Source organism: Molothrus ater, chromosome 7, assembly GCF_012460135.2.
Source record: "Molothrus ater isolate BHLD 08-10-18 breed brown headed cowbird chromosome 7, BPBGC_Mater_1.1, whole genome shotgun sequence".
Classification (NCBI taxonomy): domain Eukaryota; kingdom Metazoa; phylum Chordata; class Aves; order Passeriformes; family Icteridae; genus Molothrus; species Molothrus ater.
The window spans coordinates 31645078-31663687 of NC_050484.2; the positions used below are offsets into that span (position 1 = coordinate 31645078).

At 36.9% G+C, this 18610-nt stretch overlaps 1 protein-coding gene across 1 annotated transcript in view; it reads left to right on the top strand.

Moving 5' to 3' along the window:
- The window catches only part of ACMSD (aminocarboxymuconate semialdehyde decarboxylase), a gene marked incomplete at its 5' end in the record, with an annotated part of 34459 nt that extends 17599 nt beyond the window's left edge, over positions 1-16860 (top strand). Inside the window, 8 exons of the mRNA XM_036386582.2 lie at positions 381-477; positions 4226-4275; positions 5527-5763; positions 7843-7936; positions 9524-9619; positions 10108-10280; positions 15800-15898; positions 16118-16860. Coding sequence (XP_036242475.2) covers positions 381-477; positions 4226-4275; positions 5527-5763; positions 7843-7936; positions 9524-9619; positions 10108-10280; positions 15800-15898; positions 16118-16180 — 909 coding nt within the window. The remainder of the gene's footprint in view (positions 1-380; positions 478-4225; positions 4276-5526; positions 5764-7842; positions 7937-9523; positions 9620-10107; positions 10281-15799; positions 15899-16117) is intronic.
- Between the last annotated feature and the right edge of the window lie 1750 nt (positions 16861-18610).

Here is an 18610-nt window from a genome sequence, read left to right on the forward strand (position 1 = left end):
TATTGAACACACACATACCCAAAGGGAAAATTTAGCACAGATTTAATTAGAGCATTGTTTTGAGGTCAAAATTTGCTTTGAGGATAAACTTGGATTAAGGTACCTGGTATCTCTTCCAAATAAATATACAGTGATGTACATTGCAAGAGGAAGGGGATTTTTTTTTTTATAATTCTGAAGAATTAAGTCAGAACTATGAATGACTGTTTTATTCATATCTATTTTTAAAATAGTTTCTGTTTAAAAATACCTACTGAATAGAAATAAAAGATCAAAATTTTGCCACTGAATTTCTGTAAGGAGCCCAACATATCAAGAGACTATAAATTAGGAGGTACTACTTTGTCACATTTATAATATATGAAAATGTCATTTCACAGGGACAGGCAAAGATGATGAAGGATGGAAAGGTTTTTAGAGTTATCCAAGAGAACTGCTGGGACCCAGAAGTAAGGATTAAAGAGATGGACCAGTCAGGTACCTCCACAAATCATTGTGTTTCATTTAGAATAACAACTTCTCTGTCAGCCCATCTGAAAGTGCTCAACAACAATATCAAAAAAAGGTTTAACATACTAAGTCCTGGGTTTTAATCTGTTGAAAGTTATTGGAAACTGATATGCTTTACACTCAGAAGTATATATGATTTATATTGTGCCCATAACTTTCCTCATTCTCAGTAGCAATTTATTCCCCTCTAGAATTTATTAATTTTTGAGGGATTTAAGACACAAAATTGACAAAAGTAAGGATGACTGACCCGGACTTCAAATGGCATCATACATTCCAGTTAAAATATGATTCACAAAGGAGGAGGAAGCCCTTTCATTTTTGTTCCAAATATTAAAAATATTCTTTTTACACACAGGATTTCTTCTATGTCTGTTTGCTTTTCTAATACTTTTTTTCTGTTTATCCATGTTTCAGCCTCATTTTGTGTTTTTGCTGTAGGACTCTGAGCCTAGAGAACTGGTACAATTACTTTGTCAGAAAAGGGTTTTCCTCATTTAGAAATTTAACCAGATGCCAAATTTGCAAATTTATTTTCCATCATGTTACATGCAAGCCACTAAATAAGATTGGTAAGATGGGAGACTGAGGATGAGGGAAGGAATTTCTAGGCTGATCAATTATTTTTGCTAGTTCTTATTAACACTGTAATTCCAAATTACTCTTCTAAGAGAAATATTATGTTACTAAAGATTATTTCTTTAGATTATATTACTTAGATTGAGGCCTGAATAGTTTCTACATAGTTTCCCAGTAGACACAACTCGAACATCTTCAACTTTTCATAAGGAACTAACACCTGGATTGCTTAAAAGAGTGGATATTGTACAAGTAGCATCTTTATGATTATTGCTTCCTCCTCTCAGGCCTTATCACTCGACAAGCACATGAAAGAGGTTGTGGGAAATGGGGAGTTGGTCTCTTCTCCAAGATGACAAATAATAAACAGGAAGAAATGGCCTGAAATTGCACCAGGGGAGGTTTAGATTGGATATTAGCAAAAATTTCTTCACTAGAAATGTTGTCAAGCCCTAGAAGAGCCCTGGTGTAGTCCCCATCCCTGGAGGGATTTAAAGGATGTGCAGATGTGGTGCCTGGGGACACAGTTCAGTGGTGGGCTTGGCAGAACTGGATTCATGGTTGGAATCAATGATCTTAGAGGTCTTTTCCAACCTAAATCATTCTGTGATTCTGTGTTTGGAGATAGTCTGGGTTATTCTTCTTAGGGAGGTTTAGTGCAACACATAACATAAGCTAGCTTGGGAACCCACCAGGTAGTGGGCAATTCATGCAAAATTTTCATCTACTTCATTTTCACCCTGGAAAAGCAGAATTTGAAACTCCAACCGTTAGACATTTAATGGGAATTCCAGAAAGCCTTTGCAGACTCTGAAATATGTGCCTTGTCACAGAATCATGGAATCATGGCCTAACTAGGCTGTAATGTTTCTCTGAGTTAGCTCAGGGATTTTGGGGATTACTAAATCACTCAACTACACAGTGGATCATAAATAGCCTTTGGGCATCTTTCTCTTTCAGATATTTCCCTCAGCACTAATGGCAAGTTTCTACAAAGCAGTTCTGCCCCATATGTTTGTTGTAGACAAAGGGAAAACACAGGAGGATTTTTTTTCAAGTTTTTGCAGCAGTTCTCCAGAAAAGAAAATGTATCTTGAAGGCAGCATCACAATATTTCTTCATTAACTGAACAGTGCTTGCTTGGTTAAAAAAAAAAATCTAAACCTGTATGTTACAGCACCATCTGGTGACTTGTCCCCTAAAAATGTCCCTTTTTATTACAGCACTCCAGACATACAGGTATCAGCCAATTAATTATGTGGGGAGGAAAAAAAGGCCTTGGTGTTTTTCATTTCTTCATCCTTACTGCTCAGCTAATGATATGGACCACATTTATTTCTTTTTGGTTTAGACAGCTGTAGCAACTTAGTTCAGACTGCTTTCTCTTACACAGGCTGAGATAGATTATACCCAAAATTTAACTTCCAAACGTGGCATAATTTTGGGGCAAAGATGCAAGAAGTGTCCCAGCTGAACAAAACTAGAATCAGTCACTGAAAGTTATTTTTAACTCAGAGAGATAAGCCTTGGTTAAAAGGCTTTGTTTGTGCAATCTTGCCAGTAATAAGAAATGGTCTCCAGTGGAGCAAAGAGACTCAATTAGTTCCCCCAATCATATGTCCTAGGTCTAATTGATGTACATATTTCTATCTTGATCCACTCAATAAAGCAAGCTATCCATGTAACTCAATAAAACAAGCTGTAAAAGTAATTACCATCACAGTTCTGTGACACAAATCATCACAATTTTGTTTGAGATAATATATCAGTTCATCCTAACTGCCTTTCCTTGTTATTTTCTCCTTTTTAAACCCTCTGAAGAGGGTAAAAAAGTAGAGGCTTTTCTGTGCTCATTCTTTTTCCTAAAGCTAATGTCTAGCAACAGTCAGCTTGGAAATGTACCTTTAAGGTTTATGTTAAATTTGCTCAGAAGTGTAAAAATGGATTGAAAGCAGATACAATGGTTTTTGTGGAAAACATGGAGAATGTTCTCAACAGACTAATCAAGTGCCCATATTGGTGGATGATCTAACTTGGATAATTCAGTATTTATGTAATTTTGCAGACCTAATCCTTACCCCTAAACCATTGCTGCTGCACATAATATTATTCAGATCTTGTAGCAATCTGAGTCAGCTTCTTCTCTTGTTTCCTACTTAAACTTCTCAGGAGGAGGATAAATCATTTTAATCATTCAAATATTTTGGCAAGTCATTTAGAGGTCTCCTAGAGTTCATTCTCCTGGAGGTTTTTTCTGCCATTTTTTGTTCTAGCAGTTTTACTACTGACAACCAAGTTAAACTTTTTAAAGCATGACAAGATATGTGCAAAAATATTATAAACCAACCCAAAAAACCACCAAAATGAAACAGTTTTGCATGTAACTATTTTGTGATGTCCTAATTACTCTTTATTGTTTATTTTGTTTGTCTGCCAGGTTTGTTCTTTTCATTCCTGTAACCTGTCACACAAAATATTATAATAGAGATTTGTGTTTGAGTAGAAACAAAACAACATGGACTTAATTCTTTTTCTTTTTAACATCAAAGTTATTTCTGAAAACAAACGGATTTTTTTATATTTACAACCTCAGCAGTCCAGACACAAGATGAATGAAACCTAACACAATTTAGCTTTGGGAACACTTAGGAAAACATTGTTTAACAACCATTGGTTACATAATGTTATTTATCTTTGGGCTAATTCATTTATTTGTTTAATATTTATGACAAATTCACCCAAAAGTAAACTTGAATTAATGTTTTCAGTTGGTTTAATGTCAGTTTCATTCATGTGAGAGTAATACTAAATTGCTATTTTAATTGTTTGTACATGTGCATACTAAATCCTTCTAAAATCAAAAACCCTAATTTCCCAAATTAACTAGCATGACTATGGTAGTGTTTGTTCTTTCTACTTAGCAAAAATATCCAAATCCTAATAAAGTGATACACTATGTGTTTTATTGCCATGATCCTTAATTTAAAAAAAATATTTTCTCTATGTCACTGTTAAATCAGCTTTTCTTATCAGTAAAGCTTTTACATTCTGCCTCTCAAACCAAAGTACTTTCTTATTTATAGCATTTTCTCAAAAACAAAAAAGGAAGCATTAATATTTGCTTTTTCTTACTCAGGAGTCACCATCCAAGTCCTGTCCACAGTCCCTGTAATGTTCAGCTACTGGGTAAGTTCCAACTAAGATATTTGATAATTCATATGTAGCGACATTTTTAAAAAAGAAAAGCATCTTCCTACAAATTGAAGTAGTCACTAGAACTGTTCTGCTGTGAAAATGAAAAGGCAAAAAAGGAGTGCAGGTATGAGAAGGTGTCTGCAGGATGTCCTGGCAAAGCTCCACACCCAGGGAGAAAAGATAAAACAGCTGAATTCCTTATGGGGGCAGCTGGAAATGGAGAGAAAAAATATATCCAACATGAATCCATGGTTAGCAGGCAGACATGAATGTACACATTCCATGAAAGCTAGACATCAATCAGTACTTTCTCAAGGAAAAAAAAAGACATAAAGGATGCAATTGTGGCCTTGTCCCACTTTCTTTTAAATGTGGCATGGGACTCATTAACCTAGAATGTTTTGAATCTGAAAATTCAGAAGGAAATTTAAGTTCCTACGTTCCCCACGTGGTGATCTTGAATGCTTCAAAGAAATAAGACAGGCTGAGGAGATAAATCACAGCAAAATGCTGTTCTAAATGCGTTCTGGATGTGACTATTAGCAATGTGCACAGGTCAAGATGCCTATATGTAAATGTATTTGTGCATTTAGTATTATTGTGATAAGCCCATTGATTTTTATCATTTCTATTTAGTAACTTCTCTTCAAAATTTTATTCTGGTATCTAAGGGAATGTTTTCCATTAAATATGTATTGGGAGAAAAAATCTAGAGTTTGATTGCATGGATATTGCACTTCCATATTAGAATTATGGATGTTATCTCCTTCTAAATGTTAGAGAAGTTTGCTCAAGCTTCCTCTGTAGAATTCACATGTTCCAGCATCTCCCATTTCTTATTTTTATTTCTTCAGCTCCAGTAATAGGAGAGTAAATATTCATTGCTATGTATAAAAATTGTATACTGAGGTTTTTGCATGGGGATAAACAAAACCAGGGGACTGCTTTACACAAAAGACCAGGTACTTAAGTACATCAGCAACCTGGGTTTTATTGCACTCATCCTGAGCAGTAAAGGCAACAGCAGTTGATAAAATATTCAAGAGAAAAAGCAGAACTGTACCCAGAGGTTTTAAAGCAAGGTAGAATTTAGCTCTATTTTTCCAGCTATTCAGAACTGTAAAGCAAATTTGGGTTCAAACCCTACCAGTTGTTTGCAATGACATTTATCCAATAACTTCCAAAGGTGATAACATTTGAGAACTATATTTAAATGTACTCTTCTGCTTCATATCTTACCAGGCCAAACCTCAGGATACTTTAGATCTTGCCCAGATGTTAAACAATGACTTAGCTGCCACAGTAAAGAAGTACCCCAAGAGGTTTATTGGGCTGGGCACGTTACCTCTGCAAGCTCCAGAGCTGGCTGTGAGGGAAATGCAGCGCTGTGTGAATGAACTTGGGTTTCCTGGAGTGCAGATTGGATCTCATGTCAATAAGTGGGACCTGAATGCCCCTGAGCTCTATGAAGTTTATGCTGTGAGTAGCTCTTGCTTTCCTTCTTTGGGGGAATTCTGTGATATGGAAATCTGTCTAAAAATATTTTGGAGGATTGAGTCATCATTTGAGCCTTCTAATCTGCTTTGTGATCAGAGAGACTCAGCTTTAGTTGTAAATGATAATTCTTTATAGGATATAATGGCAATAATACCACATATTCTGAAATATATTTTATAAGAATGAATAACAAATTTTGTTTTATTATACTAGCTCTCACTGTAGATCTGCCTTCTTGATTTGTGAGGATAAGTGCAATATCATATAAAGTCTTTCTGCATTGTTTGCATTTGAGTTCAAGTTACTGTTTCCAATCCTATTGAAATAACTGATAAACTCCCCTGAGATTATCAGAGATACCTATAGCACCAAAGTACCACACAGAACTATGTAAACAGGACCAAAATTCCCAAACTGAATGTATTGATTATCAAATGAATTAATAGATAGCATTTCTTAAATAGCCTGAGGTCCAGATGAGGTGGTCATTTGTCTAAATTAGGGGTTTAATCAATGTCCATTCTGAATCTGTTTCTCAAGTTATTAGAGCTGTCAGCCTGGAATTGATTCACAGAGGTTCTTTTGTAGGATGCTCGATTTATTCAGAAACTCTGTTGGCACAGAACCTGAACTGCTTGTTTGTATGGCCATATACAGTCAGATATCAACATCTGCTCTTGGAAATGCTCACATTTATGGAATCACAGCATGGCTGAGGTTGGGAGAGGCCTCTGGGGGCCACCTGGACCAACCCCCTGCTCAAGCAGGGCCACCTACAGCCAGATCCCAGGACCATGCCCAGGTGGCTTTTAAAAATCTCCAAGCATGGAAACTCCACAGTCCCTCTGGGCAACCTGAAATTTTCTGATTTCCCCTGAAGCTTTTCTCCTAGGGGACAAACAGTCCCAGTTCTCTCAGCATTTCCTCACAGGAGAGATGCTCAGTCCCTCCATCATCTTGGTGCTCTCTCCAGTAACTCCATGTCTCTGCTACTGAGATCCCTCTCTTCTTCTGGGATCTCTCTCTTAAACTGTACATCCTTCAGCTTATGTTTCACACATGTAGGAAGTTACCCCTTTCATTTTTAGAAACATCTCTGGATAATACAGATTATGACATTAAGCCATATTGGATAATGAACTTTGCCAAGCTACCAGGCCAGTTATTGAATTGCTATTTTTAGTTTACAAATGTAGATGGCAATTATTCTCCACGATCCAAAAGTTGCAGCTTTTATTTATGCATGTATGGGTAAATAAACCCAAATTTTTCAAATGTGTGACAATCTCCTTAGCAACAAGAGCATGTCCAGAAATACATCTGACAAAACGAAGCTGTTAAATCCTGGTTAAGCATATGAATGACTCTGATGACTGTGTATTTAAATTTAAGCACACAGTTAAATTACAGTCAGAGTCAGCATCCAACACTAGTCTTCTGTTTGCCTTTCCAAAGATGTCAGTAGTTTTGGAAGAATTACTGTACTTGGGTAGAGATGTATTATTGATCAGAATACAGCCAGATTTTGAACTGTTAGGAAGAATTAGGAATAATTTAGCATTTTTTTAAGCTAGGTATAGGGCCAAAGGGGACAAATGTAGTGCAACTCAATGAAAATTTCTGAATGCAGCTGGAACAATTCTGCAAAACCATCTCAAATGATTCTGTTAGACAATGTGGGAATTCATTCTCATATGTGTAATGAAACCAAAAGAATGTTTGCTTGAACTGATTTTATATTACAGGATGGCTGAAAAACATAGCTGGAAAAGCATTTTTGTACTGCATTATTCTGAGAAACACTTGGTTCACTAAAGAGATGTCATCATCTATGCTTCCATCCTGAAGTCACAGGAAGAGTGTGAAACTGAGTGAGGACTTCAGAATATGGCCCAGAGGAGTAAATACAGCCAACTATTGCTTATAGTTCTTACTTGTGGGCCTATTTTCATTACTAGTACTACTGCTCAGTACTACTGCAGGTCATTGAAAAGGATGACTAAGATCTAAGATGTGTTTTGCTATGATTAATCAAGATTCAACTTTTTCTTTTTGCTGCAGGCTGCTGAGAAATTAAATTGCTGTCTCTTTGTGCATCCCTGGGACATGCAGATAGATGGGAGGATGTCCAAATATTGGTTTCCCTGGCTAATAGGTAAGTGTATATTTACTTTGCTTAACCTACATTTATGAACTGGATTATGTCCAGGAGATTGCTGCCAAGTAAAGTACAAGTACAGAGAAAATTACATCATTTTTCTGTCAAAGTTTCTTTTTTTTTAAATCTAGTATTATGATTAAGTCTGTTGTATAAACTCAGCAGTCATTTGTTTCTAACCTTATTTGCTTTTCTTTTAAATACTTAGAATTAAAATTATTCAGACTAGCAACAGAATATAGTCATCTCTTTTGCCCTAAATACAAAGAGCAGATAACAAGGAAGAAGTGAATCATCTCAGAAATTAGCTCCTCAAAAATAACAGGAGTAAATGAAGGAGTAAGCAAAACCAAACATTTTTTTCTATAATTTCTTGAGTTATTTCTCAGAAACATGTTGATCAGAGAGGAAATAAATCTAACTTTACATCTGCTGTAGTTGAAACAACATGTACTTTGAAAGCTCTCAGTAGGTGTGGGATATTATCTAGTTTCCATTTTTTCCCTGTTTGATAGGTAAATCATAACACTGAATAACAGGAGCAGGGTTATTCTGCTACCCAGAAATGTTTAGACCTGATTCTACTCTCATGCATTTTGTTTTGTGTTGGTTTTTTTTTTTTTTTGCATGGTTTTGCACTGCCACCAGTTCTGAAAAACATACACAACGTATATATTTAATACACATTCTGCTTGGAAAGTCTTGCTGTCCCAATCACCAATGCATTATCTTGAAAAAATATCAGTTAGTCTTAATCAGATCAGACACGAAAATGCAGATTTAAGAAGAAAATAAAATTATTCCATTTACTTAACAAAATGAAAGTAGAATATTTTCTTAATAAGCTTAATAATGCTTTGCATCTGAGCGTATGGTAAAACATTATTAAAATAACCTTTCCAGATGCATAGCTGTTGTTTCCCCCATAAATATGAGGAACTCAGTTCCTGATTTCAAGCTGCATATCTGAAGCTGGGTGTTTGAAATGGCATGATACTCTAAATATGTTGGGTGTGATCGGAAGCTGAGGCCTGCTGTAGGAACCTAAATTCCCATTCTCTTCCTAAGCAGGCATCCAACTCAGCTAGGAGCAAAGAGGTTAGTTCTAAACTGTAGGGTCTGGCATCATGTGGTAACCAAACCCCAAATCTGTGCTGGAATATCCATTAACATATCTGCTCCACTTTCCACACAAAAGAAACCCACAGGCAGAGGGGAGAAGACACCCTGGCATATTCCAGACTTGTCTTGGAGCAAGGATAATGGGAATCAGGCCTGTACAGGGTATTTCAGGACATACCCAACCTGTCTATATACCCATCTGTCCTCGTGGTATGGAGTAAAACCTGGACTTAGAATTCAGAACACCTCCACTTCCAGACCTGTGTCTTCATGTCAGTTAATTAGAGTTCAACTCTGTGTCCTTCCAGTGGAAATAATGCATGACTCTTGGTAGCTGTCCTGCAACTATTACTTTTTCAGTTGGCTCAAGGCTAATGGAAAAAAATCAAAACAACATTTAAAAATCAAATAGGAAATTTAAAAAGTAAAGCTCTTTCACAATTAAGATGTTTTTCTTCTTAGGCATGCCAACAGAAACAACCATGGCCATTTGCTCCATGATTATGGGAGGAATTTTTGAAAAATTCCCTAAGCTGAAAGTTTGCTTTGCACATGGAGGTGAGTAGTGTACCATGTGAAACTCCTGCTCTTTGGCTGAGCATGGTACAGTTGTATTTTCTGTGTCTCAGCTAATGGGGTCACCACATGAAGCCTGCCACCAGCTGAGCACTGTCACCCCAAAGAAGACAGTCTGACAGATGAGCTGCTTTTATGAACACTCTCTAGCTTTTATGAACACTCTCTAGCCTGCAGGGCTTGAACTGGTACAACAGTTAAGGGAAAACAAAAAGGAAGGGCAGGCAGCAGGTGGTTTAAGGAAAGGGACGAGGAAGCAGCAGGAGGAATTTGGGCATCACAGTAGTGAAGAAGTGAGAAAAATAGAGACAGAAGCTAATGAAGGTAAAGGAATAAAAAACCACTAGTGCAAAGGACTTTCTTTCTAATGAGCTGCCAGAAAACTAATGGATCTTTGGTGATAAGGTGGCTTTTCTCCCCTCTTAGATATTTTCAGCTTTTTAAAAGTTATTAACAATTCCTTCTTGCAGGTGGAGCTTTTCCATACACAGTGGGTCGAATCTCCCATGGCTTCAACGTGCGCCCTGATTTGTGTGCCATGGATAATAAGGTGGATCCAAGAAAATACCTTGGCTCATTTTACACAGACTCTCTTGTCCACGACCGTGGGGCACTAAGGCTGCTAACAAGTGTAGTAGGAGAGGTGAGTTTTAGTGCTTCCAGAAGTGGGTGAGTCATTCTTCAGTTAATTTTCCAGGAAATAGCAAGAGAAGAAGAGAAGAAGAAAGAAGGAAGAAGGCAGTGTCACCCAGTGAAATAAATCGATGGGCTTCTGCCATGTTGATAATGCTTTTACCATATGGATTCATTGAAATGGTGGGTTTAATCCAGGAAATCATGCACTGTCAGCCTTAGTTCCATCCTTCTCTGAGCTTGTTCAGGATGGAACTTCAAGCAAAGAGTGCTTCAGTCTGAAGCCTGGTTTTTCAAATGGCTTAATTTTCAAATTCAAGTGCATGCTTGAAGAAATCAAATCATATTTCCACTTGGGAAGTTAGACAGAAAAAAATCAGTAATAAAGAAAGCTTTTGTGGGTATCTCAGAGAGACAATTAAACATTATGGGTTTGCAGAAGTATTTTAGATGTTTGTAAAGAAATCTTTGTAGTTTAGCAAACTGTGGTGTTTGTGAGGTCCCCAGGATGAGGTGAGAGATGAGAATCTGACTTCAAGTTCTCAGAAGGCTGATTTATTATTATATTATATTATATTATATTATATTATATTATATTATATTATATTATATTATATTATATTATATTATATTATATTATATTATATTATATTATATTATATTATATTATATTATATCTATACTAAAGAAAGAGAAACGATACATCAGAAAGCTTAACAAGAATGATAATGAAAGCTCATGACTGACTCCTCAGAGTCTGACACAGCTGATGGTGATTGGTCATTAATTAAAAACAATTCACATGTTTGGATAAACAATCTCCAGACCACATTCCAGAGCAGCAAAACATGGAGAAGCTGAAGCTTCCCAGCTTCCCAGGAGAAGAAATCCTGGTGAGGGATTTTCCAGAAAATATCATGGTGACAGCAAGCCATTTAAATGAGGTACAGCATGGGACAGAAAAACCCTAACACATTCAAATAATCCCTTCTCATTTAGTAAATGCCCAGGAAGGGATTGAAGATGGCATCCCTCATTCCAGCTTCCAATGGATCACTGCAAATCAACAAGACACCTGTCTTTGTGCCTTGATCTCTGCACCTCACAGTGTCTGCAGCCAGAGGCAGATACCTCCCAGATGTCAAATCAGAAGTGCAGGCTCTGACAGGGATTTTCTTCTCTCAACAGCTGCATTCCTTTTGCCTGTACATCAGTGTCTAGACTCACACGGTGCGGGGCTGTTGCTGTCATCAGGGCCTCCTGTATGACCAAAGTTCACAAACACCACTCAGCTTATTGGGGTTTTTCTCCTACAAAAAAGAATCTGTTGATTTCCCATTTCCATTAGTCTGAGCAGGTTACTGCAATAAATCTGCTCTAGAACTGGTACAGGAGTGACTTGCCTAGGCCAGACAGAAATAGCAATGCAGAACTATTGCTTTCTTTACTGTGGTACTCTGAGCTCAGGTATCACACTTTAAAATCTGTGTATTTTCAGTTCATGCTGCACCTGAAGTCAGGTGGGACTGGAGTTCTGCCTGCAGCTCCCCTGCAGGACTTGTGCCTTTTAGGAAAACTTTGCATTTGAAGATTTATGGAAAATCAACCATGTGGCAGCACAACTACAGCTTGAAACAATAGTATGGAAACTTCTGTGACGTGTATGTTTGTACAATACAGTAACACTGCAGCTCTAAGGAGTGGAGACAACATCTTTTTGGTTAAACCACCCTGAACCAAAAATAGATTTATGGAAGGACTCCCTATTTCCATTAGAAACAAATAAGATAAAACCCAGGTCAATTTACTCAAAAAAGATCTGGAATAAGCTGTTAGTAGTGGAAAATCCTAACATCAGTGGGTATTAACTCAGGTGTCATTTGCCATCTCTGTGCCAGGGATTAATTTTAGGCACCAGATGGTTTACAAATAAAGTACCAGGGCTCCCACCCAATACTGATTTCTTTTCATTTCTGTTGCCAGCCTCTAAATAGCAAACAAATCATAGTCCATAGCCAGTAGTTTTTGATATGCATTATCTTTTGAATAACTGTAGCTTAAAGCAAGTGGCTTTAAGGTGTTTTTTTACAATAGATTTTAAAATTTTACTGTGTGTGATGTGCTTGTCCATTCTACAAGACACCCAAAGGCTTATGGAGTAACAGCTCAACACTTGCCTCTGTTACCTCCTTTTCTGAAAAATCTCCCCAAATCCAGACCATGTTCATTCTAACTATATTTTCTTTGTACATGCAGTTCTAGTACACAAGGATGAGTGTAGCTCTTGAATTTTAAATTGCCAGTGCAAGGAGAAAAGATCACTCACTTGTTTTCTTTTATCCATTTTCAAATGTTGGGAGACATGTTTTGCCATTGTCAGAAAGACCTTGGTAAATTAGGAGCTGTGTGACTCAGGCTGGCTGAGACCAGAGATTCTTTTTGTGATCTGAATCTGTTAAGCTGAATTGTAGATGTCAAGAGCAAAGCAGGAGGGAAAGCACAAGATGCTGAATCCATTGCTGAAGAATTGAAGTTTTTTTCTGTCTGAACTTTTGTAGCACACAAGTCTTGGGGCACTTCTGCTTCAAAGTCAGAAGTTTTGCATCTCAAAGCTGCTCTAAATTTGCTGCTGTGGGAAAGCTGCTGTCTTTGCACCACACTTTAATTTCTCTACTTTCCATTCTAAGAAGCTACAAATGGACTCTGGTCCTTAATTGTGATTAGTCTTTGCAACTGGAATTTTGAGGAGAGAGAGATTATGGATTGTAAATTGATAATCTAAAAGGCACTCAGCATTAGCCTCTCTGGTGTCTTATTTATTTTGTCAACAGACTATTAAAATTCATAGTCTTAACACAATAAATTTGGCTACCGTAGTACACAGGATATTGGTGTCTTCTTTAATTCTCCTCTGAGTACTTTCAGTTCAAACAATGTGACATCAGGTGCAATCCCAGGGCTGAAAAGTCATGAGTCAGATACCAAAAACATGTTTTTTACACTCAGGAGAACTTTCTCTTTTCAATTGCCTAAGGCATCTTATCCTTGAAAACAAAAACATTCACATCACGATTTCAAACTTTACTTTATAACCATGAAGATTAAAAAGTTCCCTCTTTTTCTAAGGAAAGTTGACATTCTCACATAACACCCATGAGCCAAATGCTTAAAGAAACACCAAATATCTCAGCGCTTTCAGTGCAGACATGTGTTGGCAGAGTAACACATATAAGATTAATAAATGCTGGGCTAAAAACAATGTGATGGAGTCTTGAGGCTGACACTGTAACTTTGTGAGCTGCAGGTTTGAAATAGGCCAGGTCTCCAGAGAACAGCTCAGAGCTGTGCAGGAAGGGCTCAGTGTGAGGGAAGATGTGCTTGGACATGGCTTTGGGTCCCTGGGGAACAGCCACTGCCTGGCACCAGCGCCTGGCGTGCTGGCCTAGAGCTGATCCGAGTTAAAATCCACTGACAGCTGTGGTGAGTCGTGTCCATTTAGTCTCATCCCTTCTTAGTTTGGGGTGCAGGTTAATTGGGGATGGAAGCAGAAACACACACTCCTGAGAAAGAATTTTGTAAGAGTGCAGAATCGCTGCAGTCCTTCGCTCCCTCCATGGCGAGGTAGCGTGAGGTGAATCCAAATAAACACAAATCCCCAACGTTGCTGGCTATAGAAAGTGAAGAACTGGGTTGACATGGGATTAAATGATTCAGTGCATCTCTGCAAAAACTTCCCCATGGTGATTCCCCCAGAGCCATCATCCAAAGGCAAAGCATTCTCTGGCCAGAAGTTGGAGCTGAACTGACTACAGCGTTCTGGGCATTTTTTTCAGGTGCATCATAGCAGTAGGAAAGAAGGCAAAATTCAAGGCAAATACAATTTTTCCTTATGTAAGAGGATGAAGTCATGTTTAAAGCTTTCTGGGATTCATTTTCAGATTTAGGTCCTTATTACTGTGAAAAAAGTTGTGCTGAGTAGCAGGGTCCAGTGAGGTTAATCCTTAGCCCCATGTACCTCTCTAATAGGAGAGATGTGCTAATTAAGGAAACGACCTCCAAGTCTTCTAGGGAAAACTGACTTTGTTGATATGCTTTGGGATAATATAACAGTACTTCCCTTATGCTAGGAGCATTATTCATCTGCAGAAGTTTCCCAGCACTCCTCTAAAGCTGGATGCTAAAGACAGGTATTGCAACCCCCATTTTATAGATGGGTACAAAACTGAAGCTCAAAGGGTAAAAATGAACAGCCCAAGATCACTGGGAGCACAGCCAGAAATCTGCTTCTAAATTTTTCTTACTGATTTACAGCTCTTAATTTTACTGCTAATGAATAGATACTTTCAAACAGTGGGAAAAAATATATCTACATAGAGAGGAAAAGAAAAATATATATTATTGCAGTGAGGATGTGGGATTTAATTCTGGTTTAGTATGTTATGTAGGAGATATAAATAAGAATATACAAACCTTCCTGTCTTACATGACCTTCCCGAGTAAACAGATGGACAAATTCTATGTTTCCTTTTTTTTTACTTAAAAACCCACTTTCTCATATAAACCTGGTGTGTTTTCAATTTTTTTTTTTTATCATAAAATACATGACATTTGTTTTTCTTATGTGAATAAAGCATCTTGGTATTGAATATTATAAATAAAAGAATATATTTAGATGCTTCAAAGTACACACATCCAAATCTATTTTGTTTAGTCTATGCTCAAAATCTAGCCTATGCTATAAATCTGTGCTGGATTTATTAGACAGAGGGCATAAATTTTCCTATGTTAATCTGATGTTAATTCTTCTATAATAAATCAGAACATAGGACAGAACATAGGAGAGAACAATAGAATGTGTCTCTTCTGTTGAGATTTTGGGCAAAGATTTGTGTAGGCTCTATCAGAGACTTTTGGGTGACATCTAGTGGAGATTAAAAAAAATTTTAAAAGCATTTGACAGAAAAACAAACCATTTCAGAAAATAACTGAATGACATTTTCTTCACCCTATTTCAGTGCTGAACTCTGGTAACAGAGTCAAACATTTCAACAATTCTAATTGTATTTTATTCACCCAAGCAATAGACACTCATGCCTCAAGCCTGGGATTTGCATTTTCAGCTTTCTGCTTATGAGAATTAAAATACCATAACTTCAGTTAGATACCACAAAAATTATTAATAAATATCCTGCAATTTTTCCAAATAAAACTCATCCAAAAAATTCTTGAGTCATTGTTTTCAAGCTTTGTTCTTTTCTAAGTGGAAGTTATGATCTTCATATTCACTTTCATAATTAATCAGTCCAAAATATACATCTAATTTCTTGTACTTCATTATACATTCCAGAAAGCATGTGCTCTATTGTTTAATGTTAATTAAAAAGAAATTAAAAATCTGGAAAAATTAAAATTTATTAGTTTAAAATATAATATTAATGTTACTATAATATTGTACATATTAATATCCTTATTATTTAAACTCTATTGTTTAATGTTACTGCAAAATGTAAAATTCTTTTTTATTAACAGGACAAAGTTATTTTGGGGACAGATTACCCTTTTCCACTTGGGGAACTGGAACCTGGAAAATTGATTGATTCAATGGATGATTTTGACTATAAACTGAAGGTATGATTTTTACATTTGAGGGGTTTTCCCGTCCTTTTTAAGTCTCTGTATGTGACATGAGATAAAACACTGAAAAATCAGTGTAGTACACTGATTTCTGCAAAGGCTGGAAAAGACCCTTCAGTCTCTTTGCAGCAGTTCCTTTAAAAGCACAAGTAAAAAGCATTTGAGTTAAATATGAACTAAGCACAAACATATGTATGTGTTTTGTTTTAACAGGATAAACTCAAGGCTGGAAATGCTCTGGAATTTTTGGGTCTTAGCAGAAAGCAATTTGAATAATTATGAAGTACTAAAGCAACTAAACTTCTGAAATAATATCCCTGTATTTCTGTTGGCATGTGCAATTGTGCAGATGAAAAATAAAACTGACAATTATCTGATAGTCTCCTGTTATTTCCAAAACAAAAGCAAGAGTACTGGAAAGGAGCATGCACACGTATTGCCTGAGGATTTAGGCTGTTTTTAAACAATTCTGAAATCTCTGCTTTCATAATAAAGGAGAGATTTCATCTTTTGCAGCTATAAGAATCTCTGAATTACAATCAATGCCATGTTATTGGGATTTGATTCCCAGGAAGGAAGAGCTGAGAAAATTATGTACCCACTACATTTCTGTCTTTGTTATGGCAGCCAAACAGAATCTGAAAGAATATTAAAACAGAGTTTAAACAGTGTCGATGCCCAATAAAAGGCAACATTTTCTTTTATCCACTGGTGGAAAATGTAGCCCACAACACTCAGCTCAGCACTGCAGGTGCACTCGTGCTTTGTCAATGTTGTGACAGGATGGAAAAGGTCTGTGTGGGGACTTTACATATCAGCTGCCACCTACAGCACTGGGAACTTATTCATCAGAAACAATTTGAACAATATGGTTGTAGGTGCAGAAATAATGTATTTGTGTGGGTATTACTTGGTGTGTCACTGTCACTGTCACAATAAATACTAGTGTTTGGCAACAGTATGGGTTAATGTTCTATTCCTTACAAAATGCTTCCTAAAAGTAAGGCTGAATAGTTTAAATGTTGAAGTGCTAATGCTCTCCCTAGCTTGAGTCCTGCTAAGGGAATGGAAAGGTGGTTTGCTTTATAGACTATTGATTGAAACAGGTTTTCATTATTATCCAGTGAGTGCACAGGCATCCTCCTCCCAGGAGAATTGTGTACAGTCAGAAAAACATGGATTAGCACTTACAGTCTTTGTTCTTGTGGGAACATGGGCTGGCTACATGTGGTGCCACCATTCCTCTGCTCAGTCTTGGAACATTCCAGGCAAAACAGTATTAGACAGAAGTTGTTTTTAGTTCTGGCCATAGCCTTCACAGGCTGAACCTGAAGGATGCTGAACATCAGCAGTTCTGCTGATCCCAGCCTCTGTTGGACAACAAAGAACACTCTGTCCTTCTTTACAGTGCCCAACCCACTCCCAAAGGAAAAAAAAAACTGGTTTGTGAAGTAGTTGGAGCTTAATTAGTCAGCAGCTCAGAGATTTAGAATATCAATTCTTTATGTAAGAGGAAAAGAAGAGACAGAAAATAGCTTTAACAACATTTACTGTCCTCAGGTTCGCAAGACTTCTGTTGACCTTTTTTATTTAAATGTCCACATGCAGGCATTGAGTTTTCAGCACGTATGATTTTTCAACCAGATTGTTTTAATTAAATTTCAAAGTCAAAAGACAATTTCATTCTCATATTTCCCTTCAGTATACATGATTCTCACAGATGTTTAAATGGATTTAAGAGGAAAATACATTGTGATTCCTCCAATATATTTTAATTGGATTAATTCTTCAATTTTTTATGAATGAAACCAGTTAATGAAAATGCAATGTCACATCTTTGGGGACCAAGGTCTGGAACCTCTCCAATAGCAAGAACTGTATTTAATTACTTTAACCTGTGACTAAATGGGTGATTGCAGTATCCTGCATGGGAGTTAATTAATGTGCATACCCTGCATAAATCATATTCATTATGCACTGTCATTATTTAATGATATTCTACCTATTCTTGAGTTGTTACGATTTTTAAGACAGGGATATATATATATAATCTTCCCTTCATCTTTTCATTTCATTAACGAAGCTAATGTAAAATTCTAATTGCAGCCAGATGAGAACATTCTTAGTAATCCTCCACCAATTACTGCAGGAATAAAGAATCGAAGTTGAACACCCAAATTCCATGAGCTTTACACAGTGATTTAAACAATGAGGTAAAATATTGCACCTTGATTGTAACAGACACACAAATATGAAGTCCAAGATCAGCTAATTACATGAGAATTCTTTGAGGTTAAATTTACAGGATCTTAAAGAAGATATATACATTTGGGAAGATCAGGCAAGTAATTCATGCCTGTGCTGCAGTATACATCTGTATATATTTCATCAGCATTCTGTCAGGTCTAGTTCTAAGATTACAACTGCATGTATAAAACTGGCACTGAAGTTGTAAAAGAGCTCATTGTGATGTAACTTCAGGTGAACAAAACCACTGCAGATTGGCAGTGGCATACACTGACATGAGCAGAGCTCTCATTTTCATGTGCGGTGATCAGAACTTTAAATACCTTTTTGCACCCTTTGAACCTTGAATCCATAAACTCAAACCACGGCTGAAATTCCATCCCTGAGCACGGAGTGAGAACAACCCGCACGCTGCAGGAGCATCACTGACATGCTGGAGCTGCTCACCTCCAACGACAC